At 47.1% G+C, this 12,101-nt stretch overlaps 2 protein-coding genes across 2 annotated transcripts in view; both read left to right on the forward strand.

Moving 5' to 3' along the window:
* Nucleotides 1-12,101, forward strand: part of ITGA2 (integrin subunit alpha 2) — a 105,127-nt gene that overhangs the window by 19,745 nt on the left and 73,281 nt on the right. The gene's annotated exons all lie outside the window — the stretch shown is intronic.
* On the forward strand, nucleotides 97-3,139 carry LOC112549172 (nuclear mitotic apparatus protein 1-like). Its single transcript, XM_025196133.1, is given in 2 exon segments — nucleotides 97-1,323; nucleotides 1,326-3,139. Coding segments are annotated over 2 exon segments (1,335 nt in total). The 5' UTR covers nucleotides 97-569; the 3' UTR covers nucleotides 1,907-3,139.

The following is a 12,101-nucleotide window of genomic DNA, read 5'->3' on the forward strand; positions in this document are numbered from 1 at the left end:
GGGCAGCCTTGCAGAGGGAAGAGCCTGGTGAGAAGGGCAGCCTTGCAGAGGGAAGAGCCTGGTGAGAAGGGCAGCCTTGCAGAGGGAAGAGCCTGGTGAGAAGGGCAGCCTTGCAGAGGGAAGAGCCTGGTTGAGAAGGGCAGTCGTACAGAGAAGGCCCTAGTGAGAAGGGCAGTCGTACAGAGAAGGCCTGCAAGGGCTAGACACGCCGGACACCCGGAGCAGGAGAACTGTGGCCAAGTGGAGGAGAGGTAGCCTCCCTACAAAAACACATCATCAAAGTCGTGGCGGGCGAGAATAGGAGGGTGCAAATCCGAAGCTTGGCACAGTAGAAGAGGCGGCAAGGGCTAGCACGGCGACCCTGCCGTCCCTCCTGTTACAGTGGTGCATTGGCCGGGAAACCGTAAAGCCGTGCACAGAAAGACAAACCAGAGGGCTAAAATAAGGACGGAGAGGGGGCTGTAAGAAGACAGCGGCTACACAAAGCGAAAAGAGGGCAAAGTAGGAAGGCACTGCCCGGGGACGGTACTGGGAAGCTGGAGGGCCTGACTAGTGAAGGCGAGACCAGGATGGCAATGGCAGAGGGTATTGAGAGCCTGAGACAGGAGAATTTTGCCAAGCTATTACGAATAGATGAGTTAGAGGAAAAATTGGAACGGCTGGAGTGGGAGCTGGAGGTGGCCCACTTTCAAAAAGAGCAAGTGGAGGCAAGGGCTGCTGGGTTAGAACAGCGGGCCCAGGCAGGAAAAAAGGAAGGAGGCTCAAAAGAAATAAGGCGCATGATAGCGGCAGAAGCGGAGAGAACTCGCGCCCTAGAGCAGCTTATTGCAAGTGGGGCCCAAAAGAGCTGGGTGAGGGAAGAGAAGCTGCAGAAGATGCAGAGGAAGATGGCAACTTGGAGGGAGAAGTCTATTACAACCTGCACAACCCAGGCGAGGGAACAGAAGGATATACTACAGAGGTTGGAGGTCTCTAAAGGCGTGATTGATGTCCTTCAGAAAGAAGTCCGCAGTCAGGAAGATCGCGTACAAGAATTGCGGGACGAGGTGGAGAAATGGCAGCAGAAGTATATGGGTGCAGAACAACTAATTCAAATGCTGTGGAACACCCTGCATGAAAATCAGGCTCTGACCGAAGAAAAGGGAAAGGTGCTCGCACAGGAGATGGAAAAGGTAAAAGAATACATGGCCAATTATGATGTATTGCAGGAGCGGAACCTGTCCTTTGAAAGGGAGTTAGAGGCTGGAGCGAAAGAGAAGGATTGGTTACGGTCCCAGCTACAGAGTGTGGAGACTGAAAAAGACCATCTGGAAGAACAGATACAAACCTTAAAACCCTCCTGGAGGATGGTGCAGCTAAAGAGGCATTGACTAACAATGAGAGGGAGCAGGCATTACATCAAATGCAAGCCTTAAGTCAGCAGGTCCAAGCCTTGGAGGCAGAAAAGAAAATGCTTCAGGTAGCAAACAGGCAGATGGCCACAAAAGGCCAAGATCCTGGGGAGTCAGAGGTGCCAGAGACAACAAGCATAGCAACTCAGACAGACGCAGGACAGAAGGCCCAAGTGGAAAAGGTTGCAGATGCAATGCAAAAGAGGCTGGAGGCGCTGGGAGCCAAACTAGCGGAGTGTGTGATCATGACTAAGTCAGAATGCCTAGAGCAGCACCAGGAACTCGAGGCAGCGAAAAGGTCCTTGAGGGAAGTGGAGGTGCAACTAGCAACTGTGCAGCTGGAAAGAAAGAAAACACCGGAACAAGTGAGTTTTAAGGGAGACCAAGGACCAGAGGATCTGAGAGAGGAGGCCGAACCAGGACAACTTGAGGGAAGCAACCCAGAAAAGGGATTGGTAGGGACGAAGTCTACAGCCCTAGAAGGAGAAGTTCTACCAGCGTTCCTAGACGACTAGATTAAAAGATGGGACCAATGGTTGGAGCGTCATGCCGAGGAGATGAGCCATATAAGACAACAGCTGAGGGAATGCTATAAACCTCGAGCTAGGTGGGGAATTACTGTACCCCATCAGAGGCCATTAGGGGAAGCAGCCCTGATAGAGGCAGGGACAGTACGAAAGAATGAACAGGCAAGTTCAAGGAAAGAGACCAATAATCAGATTTGCCAAGACTGCACGCAGGAGAGACAAGGCGTCAGGCGATATAAGCCAAAGATGAGCCCCAAGGAAAAGGGATCAGTGGGACCCAGAAGAGAAAGCGAGGCCAAGGAGATAGAGATACGAGGAAGAGAACTACCACCTAAAGTGAGGGACAGTCGGGGGAGGAGACCCCAGATTTATGTGCAGAATATCCCAGGAAACGTCAAGTGGTGGACTTTAAGAAAGCTTGTTGAAGCAAAAGTCGGAGGCGTAGCTTATGTAAAAATTTATAAAGGACCTAAAGGAGAATCCACCGGCCGAGGAAAGATCGAGTTTTGGGAGGAAGAAAATGCTCAGAGAACATTGAGAAGACAGTGGGAGATATGAGGAAGGCTTCAAGACCTTCAGGGAGGCTATTAGGAAAGACAAGCACCACTACTTCAGGAGAGAGGCATAAGAAGAGATAGTGGACCCTAAAAGACAAGGAGCTCAACCAACAGAGAGGTCAGCTTACCAAGGTTGGCTAATGTGGGGGGAATGCCCGTGGCGGGGCAACTCCCAGGAAATCCCACATGGTGCGCGTTGGGGAAAAGGCGAGCAGGAGGTGCCTTAAAACCTCCGCTTCTATGCATTTTTTTAAAGTGTTGGTGAGCCAAAACAAGAACTACAAAGGATTAAGACGAAGGAAGCCAGAGGGACGAGAATGCAAACCGCCTCGGTGAGTTGAAGTCTTGAGCGGGGAGGTGTGTAGCAGGACACTAAGGTGCCTGCTACAACGAGAGCCAGGAAGGCTCATCAGGTGTGGGTTGCCAGGGCAACAGGAGGCAGCAAACGACCCACCCCTGCCAGCGATCAGCTGGCTTTAAGGGGCAAGGCCTGGCTCTTAGGAAGGAGAGAGAGAGAGAGTTGAGAAGAGAGGTGGTTCCCTGCCAGCAGCCAGAGGGGCAGGAGCTCCAGGAGTTAGGATACGAGGAGAAGCCTAACGGCAAGTACAGCTTGACCAGAGTGGAGCAAGGTTGTTATAGCTAGAGGGCATATGTTTGAGTTATAGCCAGGAGGCTCGAGTTTGTGTTGTTATGTATTACACTGAGTTTGTGTTGATGTTACACCGGTGGTTTGGGTGAGGCTATAAGGGGATGGAGGAGGCCTCATAGGGGACTCACGGTAGAGTGAGGACCCTAGCCCCAGTGAGGACACAGAGTTCAGTGGTACAGACCCCAGCTCCAAGGAAGAGCCCGGTGAGAAGGGCAGCCTTGCAGAGGGAAGAGCCCTAGTGAGAAGGGTGGCGTATAGAGAAGGCCCGCAAGGCCTAGAGATGCTGGACACCCGGAGCAGGAGAACTGTGGCCAAGTGGAGGAGAGGTAGCCTCCCTACAAAAACACTTATCATCAAAGTCGTGGCGGGCGAGAATAGGAGGGTGCAAGTCCAAAACTTGGCACAGTAGAGGAGGCGGCAAGGGCTAGCACGGCGACCCTGCCATCCCTCCTGTTACAATATCCACTGGGGATAGGACACAAGGCATGTTTACAACTCACCCTATGGGGCTGTACAGTGTACTATGGTGACTTAGCAATCACACATGTGATCACCAGCTACATTGCTGTAGCAACGTGCTCCCCAGATAGCATGCTGCTATGAGGACATTGTGGTGAAATCTACCCATGCACACAGCGCAATAACCACCCATACTGTGTTGTGCTTTAGTATTTCCAAAATGAAATACTAAAGCACAGCACCATAGCAACATCACAATACGGCAATGTGTAGATACTCCCAAAGTAACAGGAATAAATCACAAGAACTTTTTACGTTGGTTATCAGAAAAAAAAATCTTTCTTACTGTAAAGGTTGTTAGGCACTGGAATAAGCTATCTAGGGAGGCTGTGGAATCTCTAGCATTGTGGTTTTTAAGAGCAGGTTAGACAAAATCTGTCAGGTATGGTTGATCTTGTTATGTGACTGGATGGATTAGATGGCCTCAAGGTCATTTTCATCCCTGTTACCAATGGTTCTGTGATCTGAGATAAAGGTTTGGATAAATCTTCTATATGCTGCTGACAGTGAAACAAAGACAGAAAGGTAGATACCCAACCCTACTTAGCAAAATAGGCATACAGCCATACCAGAGGGGAATTCTGCTAGGCCTGAAATACAAGGTGAATCACACAACCTACACCCCTGTTGCCTTAGCACAGCACTCCACTCAAGCTATTACTGCTTTGAGCTAGCTTGAGTATCTCTTCACTGGGACCTTGGTTCTCTAACTACAATTTCTTTTTTTATGTCATTTAGATCTCATCCTTTCCACATTTTTATCCTGTATATATAGGTGGTAGCCAGGAACTAAAATGGAGGGGACAATACAACTTTTCTTCCTGTGCTGAAAACATAAGGAGCCCCTCTCTCTGGCTTGAATAAGCAGTGGTCTGTGCTTGGTTTGCACTTCTCATTAACTGACTCCTTATGCTGTTTCTCTTTATTGTAACCACTGACTTTTATCTAAGCAACATAGCTCCTGTGGTTCTCGTAAGTTTTACTGCAGAAGTGCTGAAGAATAGTGTTTGCGTTCACCTAAGATGAGTTTGTTTCTGTGAATTCTGCAAACACTGTAGTTTTCAGAATGGAATATTATTGTGTGTGCAATCTTTTTATCAGTTGGGGGTGGGGGGGAGTGTTATTTTTACTGTGGCAAGCACAAGACCCAAGCCTTAAACAAACTAGTTTTATATTAGGTTTCTGTATCATGTCAGTCTTAATACTGTGAAAACGTTACCATATTTACTTGAAGGATATATATACTGGTGTTTCTGGGACACAAAGCAAGTTGATCCTTGGTATACATCTTTGTATATACTCTCCCTAACTTTTCTACAAAATAATAGAATATTAGTATTATGAATTGGTAAGTGCTGTTTGCAGATAAGCAGTTTCTCATCCCCATTGTTCTCTCATGTAGGCCTTATTAGCCATTCTCTCACAGGGGTCAGGGGAATTTTATCTCTAGTTCTCCTGATTCATCCCTTCCTATTCAACAAAAAAGTTCTCTCTTTCAGGAAGGCATCAGAAATGTTAACTAGAGCACTCACTGGTTTGTTTTTTTTCCTTTTTGTTTCTAGACTATTTTCTTTCTCAGATGCAAGAAAGAAATGTCCTGTTCTTGCATCTGAAAAATTTCATTTTTGTTTGACTAGATCATTATTTTATTTATTTTATGCTTGCACAGCACCCTGGTAGCCCTTTTGTTGACATCAATGCCTAAGAGGTAGATATACAGATTTTATACCTTTCATTATATTGTGCCATTGAGCTCTGGTATAAATGATGTGTTTACCATTATATTCTTTAGTGGGAAGACACCCACTGTACAGCTGGCACTGGACACTTGTAAAAACTTTACTCAAGTACAACTCCACCATCTAGGGATATGCAGATATTTTCCTTTTGGGAAGGTAGTAAGAACACATCTGGGAGAGGAAGAGGGGTCAGTTGAGAGAAGACATAGGACTTCAGAGAGAGAGAAGAACCAGTGGATAACTGTTCATTTATGGAACTAACTTACCACAGGGTAAGTGGTTAAACATCTGCTATCTAAAGTACTAGCAGCATGCATGACTCTAAACTGGGATAGTCACAGAAGTCAAAAGTGCAAAGCTTAAGAGTTCATTATGGGCAGGAAGAATCTAAAAGCAGAATCTCTGAATGAGTCAGTGGAAACTGCAAAACTGGAAGGAGCAAATTGACAAGCTTGGAGGAAATGTAGGTTACAGGTGACGGAGTATAATGTTTTAACTCAAGTAAAATCAATTTAAATATAAACAGTTGAAGTCTCTTCCTGTGATGAGATAACTTCTAATAGAAATGAAGAGGTGAAGTACACATTTGATTTTTGATTCTCTTATAAGTTTGATAATCTTTTATTTATATATCCTGATTTCAAAAGTGAGACTTTATCATCTTAACAGTCTATGCCAGAAAGACTGTTAGCAATATATTATTGAAATTAATAAGGCTAATTTAATTTGTCATACTGATGCTTTTTTTTCTATCCCACAAACAGTGTCAGTTATTAAAATGTTTTTGAAGAGTAATTACACATGCTGTCTTTAAGACAGTCCGAGAATACTACCAGTAGTAGATTAAAATTCTAGTCTAATAGTTGCTCTAACAGTGCCTGTTTACATTTGTGGCTTTATTGTTATGGCATGTGGTAGTTTTTAATATTTTTATAATTGTGCATGCCTCCTTGACTTGATTTCATAGATGTTTAGGGTCAGCAGGGACCTCAGTAGATCGAGTCCGACCCCCTGCCCTGGGCAGGAAAGAGCACTGGGGTCAGATGACAACAGCTAGGTGCTTGTCTAGTCTCCTCTTAAAGACCTCCAAGGTAGGGAAGAACACTACCTCCCTTGGAAGCCCACTTCAGATTTTGGCAACCCTCACCATAAAGACAACTTTCCTAATGTCTAATCTACATCTGCTCTCCCTCTTTATGGCTGTCGTTCCTAGTAACCCCAAGGGGTTCCCTGGTAAACAGAGTATCCCCTATTTCTTGCTGCTCCCCTCTCATAAATTTGTAGACTGCTACAAGATCCCCTCTCGGCCTTCTTTTGCAGAGGCTGAAGAGATTCAGATCCTTCGGTCTCTCTTCATAGGATCTTACCTGTAGGCCCATAACCATATGAGTAGCCCTCCTCTGAACTCTCTCACTCTCAAGGTTATCCACATCCCTGTTGAAGTGCAGTGCCCAGAACTGGACACAGTACTCCAGCTGCGGTCTTACTAATGCTGTATGGAGGGGAAGTATCACCTCCTTAGACCTGCTCGTGATGCACCTTCTAATGGATGAAAGAATGCGGTTGGATTTACTTATCACTTCATCACATTGATTGTATACTATAACATAGTGGTACTCAACTTTTTTGCCTGATGGGCCAGATGGACAATGCCTGGTTCAACCATGAGCTGGATGGTTGTTTTAATTCAGTGCCTGGGTCTGGCACGGCAGCCATCATCCAGCCATGGACAGTCAGATAGCCTTGCCCTGCAGTGTGGGAAAGTGGCTTCACTAAGTCTTGCATAAAGGGGAAAGGGGTTGGGACCCAGCCCTGCAGGGGGAAGGGGGCGTAGCCCAGCCCCAACCTGTGCCTGGAAAGAAGGGGGCATGGCCCAGTCTCAACCGGCCCCCACAGGGGAGAAGAAGGCATGGCCCAGCATGGCCCATGAGGAAGAGGGGGTGTGGCCTGGCCCCAGCCCAGTGCCATGGGAAAAAGAGGGTGTGGTCTGGCCTTGCAGGAAGGAAAGGGGCATGGCCCAGTCCCAGCCCGGCCTTGTAGGGGGAAAGGGGCATGCCTCTGACAAGGCATACAGGGCTTGGGGTTTGAGAATTCAGCAGGGGGGACGGTGGCTGTATTAATGGCCACTGTTCCCCCACCACCAAGTTTCCTGACCTGCTGAGAGCCCTGTGGGCCACACATGATGGCTCTGTGAGCCACGTTTGGCCTGTGGACTGAATCACCCTTACTATGAGACACTGGGGTAGGGGAGGTTAGATTGTGGGTTTCTGCACGTACATGTATGCCCCCTGGCAGTGGCGATGGCAACCGAGGACCTCCTGCAGACACTGCTGATGCTGCCGGTGGCAGAGGGTTGGGGGTGGTGAGCGCTGACCAGGGGTTGGCGATCACCCGCAGACACCGCGGGCAGTGTCAGCAGTGGCCAGCGGTAATTGCTGATGGCCCACAGATGCCGCCGGCAGTATCAGTGGCGGGGCGGGGGGGGTGGCGAGCGGCGACCGCCCGCTGGCACCGCTGACAGTGTTAGTGGTGCCTTTTCATAGGGGGTGTGCTGCCACACTCAGGGGGTACACATGCACCCACGCGAACCCCCTACGCATCGCCAGTGTGCACATAGCACTTAATGGGCTGTGAAGAATTGATCAATTTGCTTACAGAAGATGCATTTGAGACATTTAGTGCAAGCCCCAATGGCTAGAGATTTCCTGCCAAGAGCTGCCACCCAGAACAGCAAAGAAACATAATTTGGAAATTACTTGAAAAGGTGACCTCAGTTTGTACCCTAAGCTGACAAAGAGATTCAGACTCAAGAGAAAATGGCATGAACCCTAGAGGGAATTCATAAACCTCTTTGCTGACATGGATTCTGTTTAGACTGGGCCTTGCCTTTCTGATACAAAAACTAAGTGCACTCAGTTAACTAGTAAATAACATCTTGTTTGAGAGAGGTTGCCACCTTTTGTGAAATGCAGCATTCTTCCCTTTACAAAGGTAAAGACTCCAGGAACAGTCTCAGTCTGAGCTTATTGGACCATGGAAATAGCAAGGAATGCTATAATCTAAAGACCTACTCTCAGAACCCAGAGAGCTGTGGCCTTGCCCTCACTGTTGTGTCCAGATGAGCGTGGCTGTGCAGTATGTGGTGCCACAGACACATCTGCGGCCCCACATACTGCAAGCTTAGCTGTTCTCTGCATTGCAAGGGAGCAGTGTGTGTGTGTGTGTGGGGGGGGGGGGGGTTGATCCCTGTGTAAAACCAAGGAGAGCAGCACATGTGTTGGTTTGCGCCACTCAAACCAGAACCTGGCTGGCTGCAGCCACAATCCATATGCCGGCCAGACTCCTACCAGCAGGATCACACGCGATCAGAGGTCAGGAAAACAGACCTAATGATGAGAGGCCGAGAGCTATGGGACTCTTCAGCGTGGAAAAGCGCAGGCTCAGGGGTGATCTGGTGGCTGCCTATAAGTTTATCGGGGTGCTCACCAGGATCTGGGGGAATGCCTGTTCACCAGAGCACCCCAAGGGATGACAAGGTCAAACGGTCACAAACTCCTCCATGACCGTTTCAGGCTGGACATAAGGAAGAACTTCTTTACTGTCCGAGCCCCCAAGGTCTAGAATAGACTGCCGCCAGAGGTGGTTCAAGCACCTACTTTGACAACCTTCAAGAGAAATTTGGATGTTTACTTTGCTGGGATCCTATGACTCCTGCTGACTTCCTGCCCCTCGGGCAGGGGAGCTGGACTCAATGATCTTCTGAGGTTCCTTCCAGCCCTAACATCTATGAAATCACCACTGCTGCAGGCCTGGGAGGCCCAGTACTGGCCCCAGCCTTCCCTACCCCACCCGTGGTAACCTGCCACATGCCAAAGGACATGTGGCACAGATATTCCCCAGGAACAACCAGTGGAGGCGCAAGGTGTCCCACTGCTAATTGTCCCTAGGGAAACAAACGTCCACGCTCATGTGGACACAGCCACTAAGCCATAAGTACAGACAGTCAAAAAGCCAGAGGCTGAATCAATTCAACCTTCTCAGGTTAGTCTAAGCTGCGTAGATTGAACCAAGAAGCAAGTGAACAGACATTCACTTTTGATTCTGAAAATGCAGCCACATGCCTGCAGTGTGGCCCAGGCCAGAAGCTGGAGGCACTAGAGCATGCCTCCCTACTCCACTATAGCAGACAGCTTGGGCCAAAGCTAGTCCTCCCACCCTGGAAAAGGTTCCCAGTGGAGGTGCAAAGCATCTTTGGATGCTGGGAAACTGTGAGTTAACTTGAATCTGGAGGTGACCTGGGATAAAAGTTTAATAAACCGATTTAACCTAAATCAGTTAAGTCTGATAGCATATCCATTCATGTTTATCTTAAACCAGTTTCCGCCAGTTTGAAAGCAGTCTACATACACTGAACTTCTGTTGTGTTACATATATGAACCAGTTTCTGGCCACTTGTACCAGTTTATGTGTAATTTCTGTCCCTAGCCCAGATGCTTTACTGGGACTGGATTGAAGTGGGCATTTAGAGAGACTGGAAAAAGCTGGCCCTCTCAAGCAGTAGCCCTCTCTGGAATCCTTGACACTTTAATTGAAGTTATGTCATAGCGTTGTTGTAGTGATGGTGGTCCAGGGAATGTGAGAAGCAAGGTTTGTTTGGTAATATATAGTTGGTTCAATAAAAGATAAGCAAAGCAAAAGAAAAGCAACAAACCTCGCTTCTTGCTTCAATTGGATACAGTTATGTCTGTGTGAGATTCTTGTTTTAGGAACAAGAAATGGCATGGCTTCTGTGTTTCTGCTAATACAGTAGCAATACTGAAGTGAGATTTTAGAACCTGTAAGTTGTCAGTCCCATTTTAAATGTAAATTCTATAAGAGGTGGTGGTATGGCATTGTATTGCTTAAGTTGTGACAAATACTACAAAAATACAGACAATAGTATTCATGCTAGGCATCTGAGGACATTTTTGTGGATGCCTGTATAAGACCAGGTGCCCCCTGAAAGATGGTACCTTCACCTGGTGCCCTCTCACTCCCCTCTAGTTAAACTACTGGTCACACAAAGCAAACTTAATTGGTGAATCTAAAAGAATCTTTACTTGGGAAATTGTGTTTGCTATAATTTAAAAATAAGCTCTTCATTATACTTTCATATACGTATCCAGCTTTCCTTTACCATTCTTTATGCTTCATGTGCATCATATTTGCTTTCCTTGTTTTAAAAAGACAATCTCTACACTAGGCAGGCCTCAAATCTGATGTCATATTTCTGTATTTACCTAGTTGTTTGCAAAATTTCAACAATTCCTGTAATAACCAAGCATGAAACAGGAAATGTGCCCAACTAGAGGAAAACAAATAGATTTCCTTTAAAGGCAGCAAGAAATAAGAACACATGAGCAAAAGATACAGTATCATTTTAGAGCTGATTTTGTAAATAAAGTAGGACATGATAGAAAAGCTATTCATGTGAGTTTGGACTGAGGGGTAACGAGTTAATTCACTTAAATTAAAAATGAAGGATACAGAGAAGTAACTAAACCTCTTGATTTCAAAAGGGTGAACTGATAAACTAAGAATACTGCTTAGAGAAATCAAACAGACTGAAGATCTTCAGGACTTGAAAGTTCAAGTGGCTTAGAATTTTTTGAAGTTAAAGGTACTGAAAACACCTGGAATCTGAATCCCTGTAACAGGCCTCAGCTTCTCCATAGTGTTTTCTGTCCTTTGTCAGTCACCTGGGACTTACTAAACATTTTGGCTTCTTAGTTGGTTACCCACCTCGCTTTTGCCCACCAGGTCTTTGTTGGTAGTTATTGTAAGTTAGGAGGTGGCCCTCAATTTAGGCAAGAATGATACAAGGTGTCTCTCCTCACTCTAGTGATCACCAAGGTGCCTTCAGTTGGCTCAGTCAGTGGTCTAACCCTGTTTTTGAAATTACCTGCCAGTTCATAGGTTCATAGACATTAGGGCTGGAAGGAACCTCAGAAGATCGTCGAGTCCAGCCCCCTGCCTCAGGGGCAGGAAGTCAGCAGGGATCATAGGATCCCAGCAAGATGAGCATCCAGATGTCTCTTGAAGGCGTTCAAAGTAGGTGCTTGAACCACCTCCAGCGGCAGTCTATTCCAAACCATGGGGGCTCATACAGTAAAGAAGTTCTTCCTTATGGCCAGCCTGAAACGGTCATGAAGGAGTTTGACTGTTCGACCTTGCCATCCCTTGGGGTGCTCTTGTGAACAAACTTTTCCCCAAATCCTGGGGAAAAGCACCCCTGATAAACTTATAGGTGGCCACCAGATCACCTCTGAGCCTGCGCTTTTGCAGGCTGAAGAATCCCATGGCGCTCAGCCTCTCATCATAAGGTCTGTTTTCCTGACCTTTGATCATGCACGTGGCTCTCCTGTGGACTCTCTCAAGCTTCTCCACCAGGGCTTGGGCTGCTGCATGCATTGTGGTTGCTCAGGGCTGCAGTCCTCCCTAAGACTGTTCCTTAGGCCAGCATACCAAATATCATTGGGCTGGGCTTTTGACTGATCTTGTTGTCTTGTGCTAGTCCCCCTTCTTGGCCTACTTATAGTAATCTGCTACCTCCATCACCACTAGTTCTACTAACATGCAAAACAGCCTGTTGTACTAGTCCTGGGGTCCTGGTAGCCCACTCGCACAGAGTCCTGGGGGCCAGGTGGCTCACTTGCATAAGGCTGGGAAGCAATGAGGAT

This window comes from Alligator sinensis, unplaced genomic scaffold (assembly GCF_000455745.1).
Source record: "Alligator sinensis unplaced genomic scaffold, ASM45574v1 scaffold573_1, whole genome shotgun sequence".
Lineage (NCBI taxonomy): Eukaryota > Metazoa > Chordata > Crocodylia > Alligatoridae > Alligator > Alligator sinensis.